The 20,216-nt window shown below is 39.6% G+C and overlaps 1 protein-coding gene and 1 long non-coding RNA gene across 8 annotated transcripts in view; one reads left to right on the forward strand and one right to left on the reverse strand.

Moving 5' to 3' along the window:
• Window positions 1-5,157, forward strand: part of LOC130282426 (uncharacterized) — a 36,393-nt gene extending 31,236 nt beyond the window's left edge. The window contains exons 3-4 of one of the 3 annotated variants that reach the window (XR_008846376.1): window positions 3,999-4,190; window positions 5,052-5,157. This is a non-coding gene — a long non-coding RNA (uncharacterized LOC130282426). The remainder of the gene's footprint in view (window positions 1-3,998; window positions 4,191-5,051) is intronic. The other 2 variants (XR_008846377.1, XR_008846378.1) reach the window with 2 other exon arrangements.
• Window positions 1-20,216, reverse strand: part of KCNIP2 (potassium voltage-gated channel interacting protein 2) — a 530,818-nt gene that overhangs the window by 161,279 nt on the left and 349,323 nt on the right. The window contains exon 1 of one of the 5 annotated variants that reach the window (XM_056530655.1): window positions 16,771-17,403. The exons of the other annotated variants lie outside the window; for them this stretch is intronic. Coding sequence (XP_056386630.1) covers window positions 16,771-16,873 — 103 coding nt within the window. The 5' untranslated portion in view covers window positions 16,874-17,403. Of the gene's footprint in view, window positions 1-16,770; window positions 17,404-20,216 lie in introns of those variants that run through there. 5 annotated transcript variants of the gene reach the window in all.

Raw genomic sequence — 20,216 nt, forward strand, 5'->3', positions numbered from 1 at the left:
GGAATCTAATTCGTAAAGGCCTTATAGTGGAACCGATGTAGAATCTTCTGCACGGGCAGACTACGGCATATTCTACCGATTCAGTTCGGCAGCAGATAAAGTCTTTTACAATTATATCGATGCCTCCAAGTTGAAAATTTCTCCCAGGAATGAAGAATTTACAATGTGAACAGTTCCCGCATTAGTAATTACCCACCGGGCTAGTAGTAAATAACCATTTTTTTTTCTTCATAATTTTTTGAAGGGGGGAGGGTACTGCGTACTAATAGATTGCAGATACTTTTACTTTTCTGGAAAGAGACCATTGGTTTCTCTACTTTCATAGCTTTGAAAAAGGGATCGTTTTCAATAATGAACCAGTTATTCTTTATGACTTGCTTCACTGTATCAGCCATTATATTACCATATATTGAAATGAGAATATGACACGAGGATTTTTTCTTCTATTCGTCTTTCTTTTTTTTATTTCTTTTTTATATTCTTTTGTAATGAGATAATGTCGAGGGATTTTTCTTGCTTTCTCCAGGGCTGAGTTTAATTCATGCATGGGGTAGCCTCTTTTACAAAAGCTTTGTATCAATTCATTAGCTTGAATTTCAAAATCTGTATTTATTTGTTGATTTTTTAAGCCTTAAAAATTGGCGGGAGCTTGTTTCGTATGATGTTTGTGGTAACCTTTTGAAAAAAAAAAAATGTCCATCCTCTATTACTAATAGGAGGTCGAGAAACTCCATAGAGGGGTTACTTATTTTCTTGGTGAACTTCATGTTCATATTATGAAATCAACAAATTCGTCAAACTTTTGAGGTGTATAGTTCCAAATAATTTAAATATCGTACACATAACAGTAATATTGGACGATATATGCAGAGAACGGATTTTTAGTATTTAAAGATGTACATTTTTTCAAAAACTGCCAAGAAAATTATAGCGAAAGAACATGCCACGGGCGTGCCCATGGCCGTACCGGAGCATTGGGCATACCATTTTGTTCTGGAACGTAAAACAATTATTTCGCAAAATTAGCTGCAGGGCTTTACAAACAAAAGATACATAAATTTCATCTTTCTTGGCATCTTTCAAAAATTCCCTCACCATTTGCATGCCCAACTCCTGTGGGATTCTCGTGTATAAATTTTCTATGTCTATAGACGTTAAGGTGTAGGAATCATGCCATTCCAATTTCTCAAGGGGCATGAGGAGATGATCCGTATCTTTTACATACAAAGTTATTCCTGCCAGCAGTGGATGCAATAACCATTCGACATATTGTGAAAGTGGTTCCGTGACTCCTCCAATCCCGGCCACAATTGGCCTGACGGGGAGACGTTCCATATTTTTGTGTGTTTTCGGTAAAAAATACCATTTCCGGTTGACAGGATGTAACGGTAATAATTTCTCTGCTTCTTTCTTTTTTTTAAATCCGTTCTCTGTATATTTCCTCAACAATGTTTTCACCTTGTTACTGACTTTACTGGTTGGATCTGTTTTCAAAGGGGTGTATGTGCCCGGATCGTGCAATTGTCTCTCCGCCTCCTCAATGTAGTAATCTCTGGTCATTATAACTAGGTTTTGGTCTTTATTGGCTTTTTTCACTACCCAATCATTTCTTTGTTGTAACCTTTTCAGTGCTATTTCCTCTTCTTTGAGAAGATTAGGTATCGCTTTAGGATAAATTAGAGCTTTTATTTATTTTAGGCTGCCATCATGTTGTATTGGAGGGTTAAAAGTTGATTTTACTCCGCCATGGAAGAAGTTTTCATTAAAAGTTTTTTCATCTTCCTCAGAAGAGTAGCCCTCCTCTGTAAGGCTCATAAGAAGGGACACATCTTTCCATTCAATCTCTGTAGATGTATTTTCAACGAAAAGTTATATTCTTGTACATAGGAGGCAGTAATATAGTAGTTATATTCTTGTATATAGGAGCAGTATTATAGTAGTTATATTCTTGTATATAGGAGCAGTATTATAGTCGTTATATTCTTGTATATAGGAGGCAGTATTATAGTAGTTATATTCTTGTATATAGGAGGTAGAATTATAGTAGTTATATTCTTGTATATAGGAGCAGTATTATAGTAGTTATATTCTTGAATATAGGAGCAGTATTATAGTAGTTATATTCTTGTATATAGGAGCAGTATTATAGTAGTTACATTCTTGTGCATAAGGGTGGTATTATAGTAGTTATATTCTTGTATATAAGAGACAGTATTATAGTAGTTATATTCTTGAATATAGGAGCAGTATTATAGTAGTTATGTTCTTGTATATAGGAGCAGTATTATAGTAGTTATATTCTTGTATATAGGAGCAGTATTATAGTAGTTATATTCTTGTATATAGGAGCAGTATTATAGTAGTTATATTCTTGTATATAGGAGCAGTATTATAGTAGTTATATTCTTGTATATAGGAGCAGTATTATAGTAGTTATATTCTTGTATATAGGAGCAGTATTATAGTAGTTATATTCTTGTATATAGGAGCAGTATTATAGTAGTTATATTCTAGTATATAGGAGCAGTATTAAAGTAGTTATGTTCTTGTATATAGGAGCAGTATTATAGTAGTTATATTCTTGAATATAGGAGCAGTATTATAGTAGTTATATTCTTGTATATAGAAGGCAGTATTATAGTAGTTATATTCTTGTATATAGGAGCAGTATTATAGTAGTTATATTCTGGTATATAGGAGCAGTATTATAGTAGTTATATTCTTGTATATAGGAGGCAGTATTATAGTAGTTATATTCTTGTATATAGAAGGCAGTATTATAGTAGTTATATTCTTGTATATAGGAGTAGTATTATAGTAGTTATATTCTTGTATATAGGGGGCAGTATTATAGTAGTTATATTCCTGTATATAGGAGCAGTATTATAGTAGTTATATTCTTGTATATAGGAGCAGTATTATAGTAGTTATATTCTTGTGCATAAGGGTGGTATTATAGTAGTTATATTCTTGTATATAAGAGACAGTATTATAGTAGTTATATTCTTGAATATAGGAGCAGTATTATAGTAGTTATGTTCTTGTATATAGGAGCAGTATTATAGTAGTTATATTCTTGTATATAGGAGCAGTATTATAGTAGTTATATTCTTGTATATAGGAGCAGTATTATAGTAGTTATATTCTAGTATATAGGAGCAGTATTAAAGTAGTTATGTTCTTGTATATAGGAGCAGTATTATAGTAGTTATATTCTTGAATATAGGAGCAGTATTATAGTAGTTATATTCTTGTATATAGAAGGCAGTATTATAGTAGTTATATTCTTGTATATAGGAGCAGTATTATAGTAGTTATATTCTGGTATATAGGAGCAGTATTATAGTAGTTATATTCTTGTATATAGGAGGCAGTATTATAGTAGTTATATTCTTGTATATAGAAGGCAGTATTATAGTAGTTATATTCTTGTATATAGGAGCAGTATTATAGTAGTTATATTCTTGTATATAGGGGGCAGTATTATAGTAGTTATATTCCTGTATATAGGAGCAGTATTATAGTAGTTATATTCTTGTATATAGGAGCAGTATTATAGTAGTTATATTCTTGTATATAGGAGGCAGTATTATAGTAGTTATATTCTTGTATATAGGAGCAGTATTATAGTAGTTATATTCTTGTATATAGGAGCAGTATTATAGTAGTTATATTCTTGTATATAGGAGGCAGTATTATAGTAGTTATATTCTTGTATATAGGAGCAGTATTATAGTAGTTATATTCTTGTACATAGGAGCAGTATAATAGTAGTTATATTCTTGTATATAGGAGCAGTATTATAGTAGTTATATTCTTGAATATAGGAGCAGTATTATAGTAGTTATATCCTTGTATATAGGAGCAGTATTATAGTAGTTATATTCTTGTATATAGGAGCAGTATTATAGTAGTTACATTCTTGCGCATAAGGGTGGTATTATAGTAGTTATATGCTTGTATGTAATAGTAGAATAGTTTTTTATAAACACAAATAGGATTGTGCCCTAACCCACGATCCTATTAGGAGTATCACTTCCTCTGATCGGCCATTCTTTCAAGCTGCCAAGAAATTTATCGATGAGGTGAATGGACATGAAATATCTGCCTTAGAAGAGGCTCCAGAAGTGCCATGAAATTATCCCCTGAAAGCTTCAGAGAGATGTGTGGTTTATCATCAATTATTAAAGGTACTGCATCAATTTTCTTACTTCAAACTTGCACCTCACACCTCTGTATTATTTAGACAAAATTTCTTGTGTTTCTAGATATGTGCATATTTCTCAACATTAAGCCCTACCGATCCTGCTCAAACCCCCCCCCTTTTTTTTTCTTTTTGTCCTTTTTATCAACCAAACATGGCCCTACCACGGAATGCAAATGGAAAAGGATGATTTTTATCCAATTCTATGTCCCAAGAAAACATTGCAAACCACCATCTCTGTGTCAAAGATAGACATGGGTCTCACCACTGGGACACTCAACTCTATGACCCCTAAGTGACCCTGTACTAATAGGAGAGAAGCCGCAGGGTTGGTCATGGTGGATTCTACAGGGCATGCAGGATTCTACAATTGACAACCAGTGATGGCCGCCATAATAAAATCCAAAGGCTTTGTTTCCAGTCTGATACAAAACTGCAGCTATCTCTCACTGGGGAAGCTGCGCTTATATCGCTAACAATGGCCATTTCAGGCCAAATTTAGTATCACATTACGGCCCCTTGAATAACTGAGTAAAACATGGATGAGCCAGGTCAAGGAGAGCTCCTCTTTGTTGGCATCATTCTGCTATGGCTAATCTACGATGATGATGGCATAGGGAAATGAGCCGTCTTCATGAAACACCCCTTTTTAAGATTAAGTCATGTAAGTCATAAAGTCACGTGAGTCCTATTTATTTTTTATTTATAAACCAACAAGGACCTTTCCACAGGAATCTACGGATGATACATGGAAAATCAGGATTTATACCAATGGGTTATGTGCAATACAAAGACTAATAAAACGGGAGATATATGTATACACGTTCTTACTCCCAATGTTCTGCAGGTGTAATGAAGAAACTGCCCTACAGCGACAGACAACACCAAAGTTATTTCCTTTCAGAAGCCAAAAGCAATAAAAGACTCCAGAAATGAAGAATGTTATAAATTCACTGACTAAATAAATGTCTTAATTATCTTATACCAGCTGTACATATAAATTATATACAGTATATACCCAGGTTATACCAGCATGGCCCATATCACTATATACAGGAGATATATAACTTATACCAGCTGTACATATATATTATATACAGTATATACCCAGGTTATACCAGCATGGTCCATATCACTATATACAGGAGATATATAACATATACCAGCTGTACATATATAATTATATACAGTATATACCAGGTTATACCAGCATGGTCCATATCACTATATACAGGAGATATATAACTTATACCAGCTGTACATATACATTATATACAGTATATACCCAGGTAATACCAGCATGGTCCACATCACTATATACAGGAAATATATAACTTATACCAGCTGTACATATGTATTATATACAGTATATACCCAGGTTATACCAGCATGGTCCATATCACTATATACAGGAGATATATAACTTATACCAGCTGTACATATATATTATATACAGTATATACCCAGGTTATACCAGCATGGCCCATATCACTATATACAGGAGATATATAACTTATACCAGCTGTACATATATATTATATACAGTATATACCCAGGTTATACCAGCATGATCCACATCACTATATACAGGAAATATATAACTTATACCAGCTGTACATATATATTATATACAGTATATACCCAGGTTATACCAGCATGGTCCATATGACTATATACAGGAGATATATAACTTATACCAGCTGTACATATATATTATATTATATACAGTATATACCCAGGTTATACCAGCATGGTCCATATGACTATATACAGGAGATATATAACTTATACCAGCTGTACATATATATTATATACAGTATATACCAGGTTATACCAGCATGGTCCATATGACTATATACAGGAGATATATAACTTATACCAGCTGTACATATATATTATATACAGTATATACCAGGTTATACCAGCATGGTCCATATCACTATATACAGGAGATATATAACTTATACCAGCTGTACATATATATTATATACAGTATATACCCAGGTTATACCAGCATGGTCCATATCACTATATACAGGAGATATATAACTTATACCAGCTGTACATATATAATTATATACAGTATATACCCAGGTTATACCAGCATGGTCCATATGACTATATACAGGAGATATATAACTTATACCAGCTGTACATATATATATATATATATATATATATATATATATATATATATATAATATACAGTATATACCAGCATGGTCCATATCACTATATACAGGAGAAATATAACTTATACCAGCTGTATATATATATTATATACAGTATATACCCAGGTTATACCAGCATGGTCCATATCACTATATACAGGAGATATATAACTTATACCAGCTGTACATATATAATTATTTACAGTATATACCAGGTTACACCAGCATGGTCCATATCACTATATACAGGAGATATATGTAACTTATACCAGCTGTACATATATAATTATATACAGTACATACCAGGTTATACCAGGATGGTCCATATGACTATATACAGGAGATATATAACTTATACCAGCTGTACAGATATAATTATATACAGTATATACCAGCATGGTCCATATCACTATATACAGGAGAAATATAACTTATACCAGCTGTTCATATATATTATATACAGTATATACCCAGGTTATACCAGCATGGTCCATATCAATATATAAAGGAGATATATAACTTATACCAGCTGTACATATATAGTATATGCAGTATATACCAGGTTATACCAGAATGGTCCATATAACTATATACAGGAGACACATAGCTTATACCAGCTGTACATATATAATTATATACAGTATATAACAGCATGGTCCATATCACTATATACAGGAGATATAAAACTTATACCAGCTGTACATATATATTATATACAGTATATACCCAGGTTATACCAGCATGGTCCATATCACTATATACAGGAGATATATAACTTATACCAGCTGTACATATACATTATATACAGTATATACCAGGTTATTCCAGCATGGTCTATATCACTATATACAGGAGACACATAGCTTATACCAGCTGTACAGATATAATTATATACAGTATATAACAGCATGGTCCATATCACTATATACAGGAGATATATAACTTATACCAGCTGTAAAGCTATAATTATATACAGTATATACCAGCATGGTCCATATCACTATATGCAGGAGAAATATAACTTATACCAGCTGTACATATATATTATATACAGTATATACCCAGGTTATACAAGCGTGGTCCATATCACTATACAAAGGAGATATATAACTTATACCAGCTGTACATATATATTATATACAGTATATACCAAGGTTATATCAGCATGGTCCATATAACTATATTCAGAATATATATAACTTATACAACTCTAAGCCTTAAAGCAGACAAGATAAATTGAAGTCATCTTGAAGTTAAAGTTATCTTTGAAGTTATCATTATGCCTATCTACCAGGATGATTTATCCTAAAAGGAGGCCCCCAACTGGACAACAGTCTCAACATTGATTTATGTGCTGGGGCCCCAAGAAGCATTAAACAGTCCCGATCAATAACACACAGAGAAAAAGTACCAAATCAGAAAACAGAGAGTAAACAGAAGCAAGTCAGAGGGTCAGAACCCAAAGGGCAGTGTAGTACAAAATCAGAGACAAAACAGTGTCAGGACAGGCAAGGGTCAAACCTAGAGAGCATAAAGTATATAGTGCAGAGCTGTCATCTGTACAACCAGCAACTCCACTGCCGGAAAAAGAAAAGGAGGCGGTGCTGGAGCCGGGCAAGGTAAGTTCATTAGAGTTATTACCTATCCACAGGATGACTGCTGATCACAAGAACAGAGGAAAATTGTCCCCTGAACAAATGCAGCTCAGTGCTCAGCAATGTTCAAAAGACCAATAGAGAATGAGTGAGTAGCCGCTCACGTGCGCTACATCCCATTCATTTTGGGGACAATTGTCGTGTCCCGGTACAGAACATGGTTCTGTACAGTTCCTAAAGTCCCCTCAGGTAGAGTCCCTCAAGTCCACAGGGCTCTCCTGCAGGATCCCCCTAGGTCATCATTCTTGTATATTACTCATGTACATTTATTATAAGAATTGTACAGTGAATATCAGCTACATGCAAAGGTTATTAGGATGTTTAAACTGTATAGGACCTTCCTATAACATTGTCATGTGATCACCTGATACCCAGAGTTCCAGAGGCACAGGTAACCACAGGCAGCCAGCTACCAATGGGCTTTAGTCCAGCCCCTGATATATAAAGGGCTGTAGTCTCCACGTTCGATCTCTTGGTTCCGGCTCTTAGTTCCTGGACACTAAAGCACAAGTCCTGTACCAGTCAAGTCCAGTACAGCTAGGCCAAAGCCTAAAGGTCTGCAGCCACATCTAATCTGTAAGTCTCATCTATGTCTACAAGTCAAGTCTCTACTGTCCCTACCAAAGTCATAACAGTGAAATGAAGAGTGTGCACTTTTTGTGGTGCACAGTTAATAGGGATATTTCAGCGCTGTCCACAACCAAGGTAAAAGGTAAAGGTATTTATTACATGTAACGCGTTTCAAGGACGCTCCGTCCTCTTCCTCAGACAGGAATGGACTCTCATTTAATATATGCCGTTTCTGGGTTGGATGTCAGCGGTGCCCTACAACATACAACCACATCCTGGCGTCACGAACACTACTAGGGGTTAACAACATCTTGCCCCAGGGGTTAATATCTTCTGGCCCCACCACCTACACCGCTACATCCCGTGGACCACGGGATGTAGCGGTGTAGGTGGTGGGGCTGGGAGATATTAACCCCTGGGGCAAGATGTTGTTAACGCCTAGTAGTGTTCGTGATGCCAGGACATGGTTGTATGTGGTTGCACCCCGTGTGCCACCACCCTACTCATGATCAGTGAAGGTCGTACCCCCACCGCTAAACTTACTATGGACAGGTGATAACTTTTCAACCTGGGAATACCCCTCTAGGGTACACTCACATGTACAGGATCTGTGCATATTTTGCTGAATGTTTTATTTTCTGCTGCTGATTTTGCTACTCATTGACTTTAATGGGTAGCAAAATAAGCTGCGGAAAATATGCAGCAGATCCTGTACTGGTGAACATACCCTTAGGGCTCGGAATCTCCGCTGGGGAAAATCCGCCACAGACCCCCCATTGAAGTCAATGGGGGTCTGCGGCGGATTTACAGCAGCGGACATTCCGCTGCTGAAAATCAGCTGCCAACAGCCTGCGAAGAGCCCACCCCTTTCAAACTTGCTGCAGGTAACCCGCTGCGAGTTTGAAACAAAATACGCTCGTGTGAACAAGCCCTTAGGGTAGAGTCTTGCACAGTATTTTGCTGCATATTTGCTGCTGCACATTTTCCTACCCATTAAATTCAACTGGTAGCAAAATCAGCTGCAGAAAATATGCAGCAAAATATGGCACATGACCCTACCGTTAGGGTGTATGCACATGTGCAATATCCTGCGCATGTTTGATGGTGCATATTTGAAGCTGCAGATTCTATGCTGCAGAGTTCAATGTTAACTAAATGACTGAACACAGCTTAAAATCTGCAACTTCAAATCCTGCGCAGGATACTGTACGTGTGAATATACCCCATGGGTGTGTTTACAGGTGCATATTTTCTGCTGTAGATTTGCTTCAGCAGATTTTGCTGCCCATAGCAGTCAATGTGCAGTAACATTTTCTGCAGCAAATCTGCAGCAAAAAATAAGGACATTTGAACTAACACTAAGGTTACATTCCCATGGGCGTATTTCCTTACAAATTCGCAGTGTGTTTCCTGAAAGGGGACGGAGTCTCCGCCGGTTGTCTGTGGCAAATTTTTGGCAGCGGAATCTCTGCTGTGGAAAATTCACCACATACCCCATTGATGTCAATAGGGTCTGTGGCAGATTTTCAATAACATAAAATCTGCAGCTAAAAATCTGCTGCGGACAGCCGACAGAAACCTCACCGTCTTTCAAACTTTGTAAGGAAATACTCCCATGTAAGCATAACCTTAGGGTACGTTCACAAGTGCGGATTTACAGTGTATTTTACGCTGCAGATCCGCTGCTGAAGGACCTCTGTATGGTGCCCTTAAATGTGCCTGCTCGGAGCGGCAATTCGCTGCTCCGATAAGATAAACTGCGATGTGCGAGTCACCGTGCATGCGCGGTATACTCACACACATCATGGCCTCTTCCCCTTCTAGGCCGAGAGCTGCCGCGATGTGCGAGTATACTGCGAGTTTACTGCGCATGCGCGCGGCGACTCGCACATCACAGTGTGTCTGCTCGTAGCGGCGTATTGCCACTCCGAGCAGACACATATAAAGGCAGCATATAGGAGGTACTTCAGCGGCGGATCCGCAGCAAAATACACTGTGAAAATCTGCAAGTGTGAACGTACCCTAAGGGTCAAATCACATGTGCGGATTTTATGCTGCAGATCTGCTGTAGCAGATTTTGCTACCCATTAAAGTCAATGGGCAACAAATTCTGCAGCAGCAAATCTGCAGCAGATCTGCAGCAAAAATACGCATGTGTGAACTGACCTGTAGCCTTATTTTTGTTGCAGATTTGAATTTAATGGGTAAAAAAAATCTGCTGCAGAAAAGCACCTCAAAAGCACAGGATGACATAGCAAGTAAGCAAAAGAAAGAAGGTACCGTATATTCCGGCGTATAAGATGACTTTTTAACCCCGACTTTTTTTCGGAAAAGTCGGGGGTCGTCTTATACTCCGGGTATTGGGGTCCGGGATAGGAAAACTTATGACTATGTGCCTGGGCCGGCTCCCGTGTGCGGGGGCCGGCCAGAGCAGATAAAAACTAATTACTGATACTAAAAACCAGGGTGTCTCCAGCTGTTGAGAAACTACAACTCCCAGCATGCCCGGGCAGCCTTTGCCGGTCCAGGCATGCTGGTAGTTGTAGTTACACAACAGCTGGAGGCACCCTAGTTTTTAGTAGCACGGGAGCAGATAATCATAGCTTTTCCTATGCCGGACATCCCTGTGTCCCGAAAGATCTTTTCGGGACACAGGGATGTCTGCCGGTCACTCACCATTCCCCGACCGGCGCGTGTCCTCCTGCGATCCTCCTCTGCTTCTCCGCCTCTATGGTTGTACGCATGGGACGTCAGTGACGTCCTCCTGCGACCATAGAGACGCAGGAGGACAGCAGGACGCACGCCAGCCGGGGCCTGGTGAGTGACCGGCGGCACGTCATCTTCCTCAGTGATCTGGTCACCGCTCCTACAGGCCCGGGACTGCTGCTATGGTCCATAGCAGTAGATGGTGACCCCGGGCCGGAGCGGTAATCAGAACACTGTGGGGGGCAGTACAGACATACAGCCTCCAGCCATACATTGTATATGGCTGGAGGCTGTATGTCTGTGAGGGGGGGGGACTGTCTACTAATGGGGTGGAGCTGCCTACTAATGTGGGGTAACTCCCGACCTAATGTGGGGTAACTCCCGACCTAATGTGGGGGAAGCTGCCTACTATTGTGGGGGAACTGTCGACCTAATTTGGGGGAACTGCTGACCTAATGTGGGGGAGCTGCCTACTAATATGGGGGAACTGCAACCTAATGTGGGGGAACATGCTGCCTACCTGATGTGGGGGGAACTACAAGGTACTGTACATCGCGGTAGAAGGGGTAGTCTTATACAGCGAGTATATCCCAAACTCTATATTTTAACTATAAAAGTTGGGGGTCGTCTTATACGCAGGCATATACGGTATTTGTGAGAAAACAATAGGTGCTAGATGTATAATAATTATATGTACATGATCAGCATTAGCTACTGAGTAACATGTAACTTATGGGGGAGATATGACAGGTTCACTTTAACAAGACAAAAGAACATAATACATAACAAAAGGTTAAACAAAATCAATGCCAGCTCTTGTTCAGGGAGGAATGAGTCTCTGGGCCTCTATGTAATCCATTCTGTCTGTGGTATCTGTAGTCATTAATACTTAAGAAGAAAGGGAGAGAAGGTAAGTGCCGACGCTCCTCACACTGGAACCCTTTGTGTTTTGTTACTCTACGCAGATTTTTTGATCTTTTTACTCCATATAAAATCAGTCTTTTACCTGTAACTTATTTTGTACACGGCCTTTACAGTGGGATCTATTGTCATTACTGTATTAGAGCACATATCACGTATCTTTTATATGGTGTTTGTTCCTATAATGTCTTCTATGATGTTTTATGAGGAGTCATATAGAGCTATAATATGGTGCCTATAGACTTATATATCCTCAATTTTCAACGTAAACATGGACGTTTTTATGTTGTGTTCTCTTCATACTGTGGTGTTGTACTATATTGTACTGGCACCATATGGCAGCATACAGTGTGCTTACACATATAAAACCCAGGACTCAATACGCTAACCAAGGGTTTACCAACCAGGGTGCCTCCAGCTGTTGCAAAACTACAATTCTCAGCATGCCCGGACAGGTTTTGGACGCAGCAGGACTGGATACTTAAAGGGGTATTCCAGGAAAAAACTTTTTTTATATATATATCAACTGGCTCCAGAAAGTTAAACAGATTTGTAAATTACTTCTATTAAAAAAATCTTAATCCTTTCAGTGCTTATGAGCTTCTGAAGTTGAGTTGTTCTTTTCTGTCTAAGTGCTCTCTGATGACATGTGTCTCGGGAACCGCCCAGTTTAGAAGAGGTTTGCTATGGGGATTTTCTTCTAAACTGGGCGGTTTCCGAGACACGTGTCATCAGAGAGCACTTAGACAGAAAAGAACAACTCAACTTCAGAAGCTCATAAGTACTGAAAGGATTAAGATTTTTTTTAATAGAAGTAATTTACAAATCTGTTTAACTTCCTGGAGCCAGTTGATATGTAAAAAAAAAGTTTTTTTTTCCTGGATAACCCCTTTAAAGGGGTACTCCAATGGAATTTTTTATTTAAGTCAACTGGTGCCAGAAAGTTAAACACATTTGTAAATGATTTCTATTTAAAAATCTTAATCCTTCCAGTACTTATCAGCTGCTTTATACCAAAAATATGCAGGTTATTTTCTTTTTGAATTTCCTTTCTGTCTGACCACAGTGCTCTCTGCTGACACCTCTGTCCATGTCAGGAACTGTCAAGGGCAGGAGAGGTTTTCTATGGGGATTTGCTCCTGCTCTGGACAGTTCCTAAAATGGACAGAGGTGTCAGCAGAGAGCACTGCAGTCAGACAGAAAAGAAATTCAAAAAGAAAAGAACTTCCTCTGTAGTACACAGCAGCTGATAAGTACTGGAAGGAATAAAAGGGTACTCCGGTGGAAAACTTTATTTTTTATTTTTTTTTAAATCAACTGGTGCCAGAAAGTTAAACAGATTTGTAAATTACTTCTATTAAAAAAAATCTTAATTCTTCCAGTACTTATTAGCTGCTGAATACTACAGAGGAAATTCTTTTCTTTTAGGAACACAGAGCTCTCTGCTGACATCCCGAGCACAGTGCTCTCTGCTGACACTTCTGTCCATTTTAAGAACTGTCCAGAGTAGGAGAAAATCCTCATGCTGTTCTGGACAGTTCCTAAAATGGACAGAGATGTCAGCAGAGAGCACTGTGTTCCAAAAAGAAAAGAATGTCCTCTGTAGTATTCAGCAGCTAATAAGTACTGGAAGGATTAAGATTTTTTAAACAAATCTGTTTAACTTTCTGGCACCAGTTCATAAAAAAAAAAAAAGTTTTCCACCGGAGTACCCCTTTAAGATTTTTTGAACAAAGTAATATACAAATCTGTTTAACTTTCTCACACGAGTTGATTACAATTTTTTTTTACACTGGAGTACCCTTTTAACATGTATATGGTGTTACAGATGAAAAAAAGCTGCCAGATTGGTTAAATTGTCTTGCAATGGTTGTACATCTAGAGTAGTGTTTCCCAACCAGAGTGCCTCCAGCTGTTGCAAAACTACAACTCCCAGCATGCCCGGACAGCCAACGGCTGTCTGGGCATGCTGAGAGTTGTAGTTTTGCAACAGCCGGAGGCACCCTGGTTGGGAAACACTGCTCTAGAGAGTTATTCTAATGCACAAAGGCTGTCCGGGTATGCTGGGAGTTGTAGTTTTGTAACAGCTGGAGGTACCCTGGTTGGGAAACACTGCTCTAGAGAGGTATTCTAATGCAAAAGGCTGTCCGGTATGGTGGGAGTTGTAGTTTTGTAACAGCTGGAGGTACCCTGGTTGGAAAACACTGCTCTAGAGAGTTATTCTAATGCACAAAGGCTGTCGGTCCATGCTGGGAGTTGTAATTTTGCAACAGCTGGAGGTACCCTGGTTGGGAAACACTGCTCTACAGAGGTATTCTAATGCAAAAGGCTGTCCTGTATGGTGGGAGTTGTAGTTTTGTAACAGCTGGAGGTACCCTGGTTGGGAAACACTGCTCTAGAGAGTTATTCTAATGCACAAAGGCTGTCTGGGTATGCTGGGAGTTGTAATTTTGCAACAGCTGGAGGTACCCTGGTTGGGAAACACTGCTCTACAGAGTTATTCTAATGCACAAAGGCTGTCCGGGTATGCTGGGAGTTATAGTTTTGCAACAGCTGGAGGCACCCCGATTGGGAAACAGGCTACATTGGGTCATGAGGTCGCCCACGACTTTTGCTATCAACACAGCAAAGCCAAAATTTCACTATAAGAAAAAAAAAGTTCCAAATAAATTACGCGCATTTATTATTATTATTTTTTTTTTTTTTTTTACCCAGTAAGGATACATTGAATTCGCAGCACGGAATTAATGCAATTCTAAGGTTAGTTGGGGGCAGCCTGAAACTTTTCCAGAATCCCAAGCCTTAGTTCGGTTTGGAAATCTTGGGATTGTTGTGGATCGACCACAATTTTTCTTTACTCCTTAGGGATACATTAAAGATAAACGTCGATCATGGTTAATGTATTGCTCTAAAGCCAAATCCCTACACTCAGAATTTAGTTATATTTGTCTTTATTTAAATTTTGTGTGCATAATAATGAATTGTTCAAAAAATATTTTGACACTTTATCATAGGGTCCGGCCATGTATCATTTTTGCAATATAATAAAAAAAATTATTATTATTAATATTATGATTATTATCATCATTATTATTATTATTTTTATAATGAGTCTATACTACAAACCTTTAACTTAATTTTTTTAATACTAAAATTCAATACTATTGCATCATAGTAACCCCAACACAGAACACAACCTAGAAATTAACTCTATAAAATCCTCCACACTGTATACATAATATAGCAGGCATGACTTGGTGCATTGAGATAACTCTCTAAGGCAGTGTTTCCCAAGCAGGGTGCCTCCAGCTGTTGCAAAACTTCAACTCCCAGCATGCCCGGACAGCCAAAGGCTGTCCGGGCATGCTGGAAGTTGTAGTTTTGCAACAACTGGAGGCACCCTGGTCCGTAAACACTGCTCTGGAGAGTTGTCCCAATGAACAATGGCTGTCCGTGCATGCTGAGAGTTGTAATTTTGCAACAGCCGGAGGCACCCTGTTTGGAAAACACTGCTCTAGAGAGTTACCCTAATGCATAAAGACTATCCGAGCATGCTGGAAGTTGTAGTTTTGCAACAGCTGGAGGCCCCCTGGTCCGGAAACACTGCTCTAGAGAGTTGTCCCAATGAACAATGGCTGTCCGTGCATGCTGGGAGTTGTAATTTCGCAACAGCTGGAGGTACCCTGTTTGGAAAACACTGCTCTAGAGAGTTACTATAAAGCAAAAAGACTATCCGAGCATGTTGGAAGTTGTAGTTTTGCAACAGCTGGAGGCATCCTGGTACTGTAACACTGCTCTTTAGAGTTATCCCAATGAACAATGGTTATCCGGGCATGCTGGGAGTTGTAATTTCGCAACAGCTGGAGGTACCCTGTTTGGAAAACACTGCTCTAGAGAGTTACCCTAAAGCAAAAAGACTATCTGAGCATGCTGGAAGTTGTAGTTTTGCAACAGCTGGAGGCACCCTGGTACTGAAACACTGCTCTTGAGTTATCCCAATGCACAAATGGATGTCCAAGCACGCTGGGAGTTGTAGTTTCACAACAGCTGGAGACACCCTGTTTGGAAAACACTTCTCTAGAGAGTTATCCCAATGCACAAAGACTATCCAAGCATGCTGGGAGTTGTAGTTTTGCAACAGTCCTATGAAATAAACAACCAAAATAATAAAAAACATCATGATATCTTCATAAATTCTGACAAATGCCAGAATCAGCTCTGCTACATCATCCGACAAACCCAGCGCAGGACGTATTGGCAAACTCAGACTCTGCTACTCCTAACAAACTCAACTCTACTACACTTGCAGATCCTTTCAGCATCACGGGCGCTTGCCGCAACTTTCCAGAAATCAATTTTCATTTGACACGCTCAGAAAAAAACTATTTGTAAAACTGAATCGCGGAACCATTTTTTATTATTTTGTGTTTTTTTTTTTTTAGCAGCGGAAATGATCATTTTTCTAGTAATAACATAAAAACAACAACAAAAATGAAATCCCCAAAAATTAAGATCTTAAGAACGAAGACCATTCATACGTTACCTTCTACCCCGACGGGTTCGAAAAGGCCGAACTGCTCCAGAACTTTCACAAACAAGACCAAGACCACCAGGACTGCTATTACCTCAAGTCCATCCAGATTCATGGTGGTCCGGTAGCATGGCACGCGCCCCCCGCCGGTAGCCCCAAAACGCAAGTCGTGCCTTCCACCTCCGTCCCCCGAAACCTCCCCTCTTTCGAGAGGTTATCCGAACATCTCAGCCGGAGGCACTCACATATTGTCCTCTGGAATCCCCCATCTAAGTATGTTGCGAGCAGGAGGTAGGAAGCCAGAAGAAGCCTTCATAAAAGTCTTCTCTTCGTCTCCTGACTTGCTCCATCAGAGAAGAAAGCGGAGGAAAAAAAAAAAAAAAAGACTCTGGCACGAAGAAAAGAATAGGGTTGTTTGCCAAAACCACGCACTTAAAAAAGCAAGAGTTGATGGTCCAGAGGTACTGGAAATGGAGTCAAAGTCGAGCGTTCACCTTGCGGGTCAAGAAGAGGGACGAAGAGGAGGAAGAAAAGTAAAAATAAAAGGGAAGATCAATGGAGGAAAGAAAAAAGTAAGGAGGAGAGGAGTGCAAAAAAATAATAAAAGAAGAAGAAGACGTGGAGGAAAGAAAGAGAGTGAGTGAGTGAGTGTGGGATAGAGTGAGGGGAGGTGTACCCTCCCATACCGGTGACACCATCATCAACATTGATTTGCCTAATGCAGTTACTATGGAGACCAATGATAGATATTAGGTGTCCTCTCTCTCTCCACGTTTGCCGGCATTAAGTACTTGGTTAATTTTTTTTGTTTTACTTTTCTTTGGCGCGCGAAAAAAGAAACAAAAAAAACTAAATCCTTAGTCCTTGTTGTGGTACCGTATTTTTCGCTCTATAGGACGCATCGGCGTATAAGACGCACCCAATTTTAAAGGTGCAAAATCTAGAGGTTCTGACCCCCAACAGTGATCTTCAACCTGCGGACCTCCAGATGTTGCAAAACTACAACTCCCAGCATGCCCGGACAGCCGTTGGCTGTCCGGGCATGCTGGGAGTTGTAGTTTTGCAACATCTGGAGGTCCGCAGGTTGAAGACCACTGGTATAGGAGGTAATACTCACGTGTCCCCGCCGCTCCGGACCCGTCACCGCTGCCCTGGATGTCGCTCCATCGCTGTCCCCGTGGTGTCCCCGTCGCTCCGGACGTCTTCTTCCCCGGGATCCACGCTCTCCGTCGCCGCCATCACGTCGCTACGCACGCCGCTCCTATTGGATGACGGGACGGCGTGCACGATGACGTGATGACGAGGAAGGAGAGCGCCGGCCATGCAGAGGATCCCGGCACAGAGCAGACACCGAGGAGGCAGGTAAGGTCCCTCCCGGTGTCCTGTAAGCTGTTCGGAACGCTGCGATTTCACCGCGGCGGTCCCGAACAGCCCGACTGAGCAGCCGGGTTAGTGTCACTTTGGCTTCAAACGCGGCGGTCAGCTTTGATCGCCGCGTCTGAAGGGTTAATACAGGGCATCACCGCGATCGGTGATGTCCTGTATTAGCCGCGGGTCCCGGCAGTTGATGGCCGCAGGGGCAGTCACGATAGAAGTGTATTCGCCGTATAAGACGCACCAACTTTTCCCCCCCAGTTTTGGGGAAGAAAAAGTGCGTCTTATACGGCGAAAAATACGGTAATTGGGGTTTCCCAGATGTAGCGTATGTTTAGGCCTCATCCAAATGGAGGTGACAAACTCATTATAACTAGTGATGAGCGGCATTGCCCATATTCGAATTTGCGATATTTCGCGAATATATAGACGAATTTTCGTCCTATATTCGCAAATTTTGAGTATTCGTTATATTTGCATATGTGTATATTCGCATATTCGCATATTCGAGGAAGAAAACAGTGACGGGGTGGGGGGCAACTTTACTATTGGTTGCTAGGGATGTTGTTATTGGTTGCTAGGGATGTTGTTGATAACCTCTGACAAGTGTATTTGCATCATTCTAATTGGCCCACAAGTGAAAAGAAGGAATATGCGCACATGCGAAAAGAAAGCGAATATTCGCAATTTTAAATATATGGTGAATATATTCACAATATTCGCGAATTCGCGATAAAAATTTGAAATGCGAATATTCACGCCCAACACTAATTATACTTGTCATTTTATTGTGTAGACTGGTGTTTCCCAACCGGTGTGCCTCCAGCTGTTGCAAAACTTGCGAAGACAGCCTGCGGCTGGAGTTGTAGTTTTGCAACAGCTGGAGGCACGCCGGATTGGGAAACACTGTTGTAGACTTATAATGCCAGACCTTGGGTTAGCCTTTTAAGGATGCCCATTTCTTATTGCATAACATTTAGTGCCCAGAAATTACAGCCAAACAGGGCACCCTGTAACATTACTGTAAGGTGGCAAAATAATACTGCCAGACTGTTGCCTAAATAATATGACCAGATCCATAAAGCATTCATTTCTATTAATCCCCCTCTTCTATGTATGTCCCCTCCTTGTGGTTTACGATTTAGTGCCCAAAAATGACATCCATACAGGGCACCCCATAACGTTACTGTAAGGTGGCCTATTAATACTGCCAGATAGTAATGTTAACAAATCAATAAACTAGGAAATTGAGATGGTTCTCAATAGCCTGAGGTACAAAAATTGTAGGACTGGGGGATGTGTCCAGGTTATCAGGGATGGGGCCTTTAAAGGGGTACTCCACTGGCAAAAATAAATTGTTTTTAAATCAACTGGTGCTAGAAAGTTAAACAGATTTGTAAATGACTTCTATTAAAAAATCTTATTCCTTCCAGTACTTATCAGCTGCTGTTTTGATCCACAGGAAGTTCTTTTCTTTTTGAATTTCCTTTCTGTCTGACAACAGTGCTCTCTGTTGACACCTCTGTCCATTTTAGGAACTGTTCAGAGCAGGAAAGGTTTTCTATGGGGATTTGCTCCTACTCTGGACAGTTCCTAAAACGGACAGCGGTGTCAGCAGAGAGCGCTGTGGTCAGACGGAAAGGAAATTCAAAAAGAAAAGACATTTTTGTAGATCATTACAGCAGCTGATAAGTACTGGAAGGATTACGATTTTTTTAATAGACGTAATTTACAAATCTGTTTAACTTTCTGGCACCAGTTGATTTTAAAAAGTAAAATAAAAATGTTTTCCAGTGGAGTACCCCTTTAATAGTGATGGTTGTTGGGCCCTGTTTCCCACAAAGGTGACACATCCCAAATAAATACAGCATATACCTATATATATATATATATATATATATATATCCAACAAAGAAATTCTTGCAGCACTACCTTATAAAAAAGGTGAAAAAAAGGTGAATTTATTGTCTCACAATATAGCAGAAAATGGCTTGAAAAAAATTTCCAGTGAGGAACTGAAACGTAATAAAGTAGGTGCGGTCTCCCATACGTTGAGGAGACCACCCAACGTATAGGAGACCGGA

Source organism: Hyla sarda, chromosome 7 (assembly GCF_029499605.1).
Source record: "Hyla sarda isolate aHylSar1 chromosome 7, aHylSar1.hap1, whole genome shotgun sequence".
Lineage (NCBI taxonomy): Eukaryota > Metazoa > Chordata > Amphibia > Anura > Hylidae > Hyla > Hyla sarda.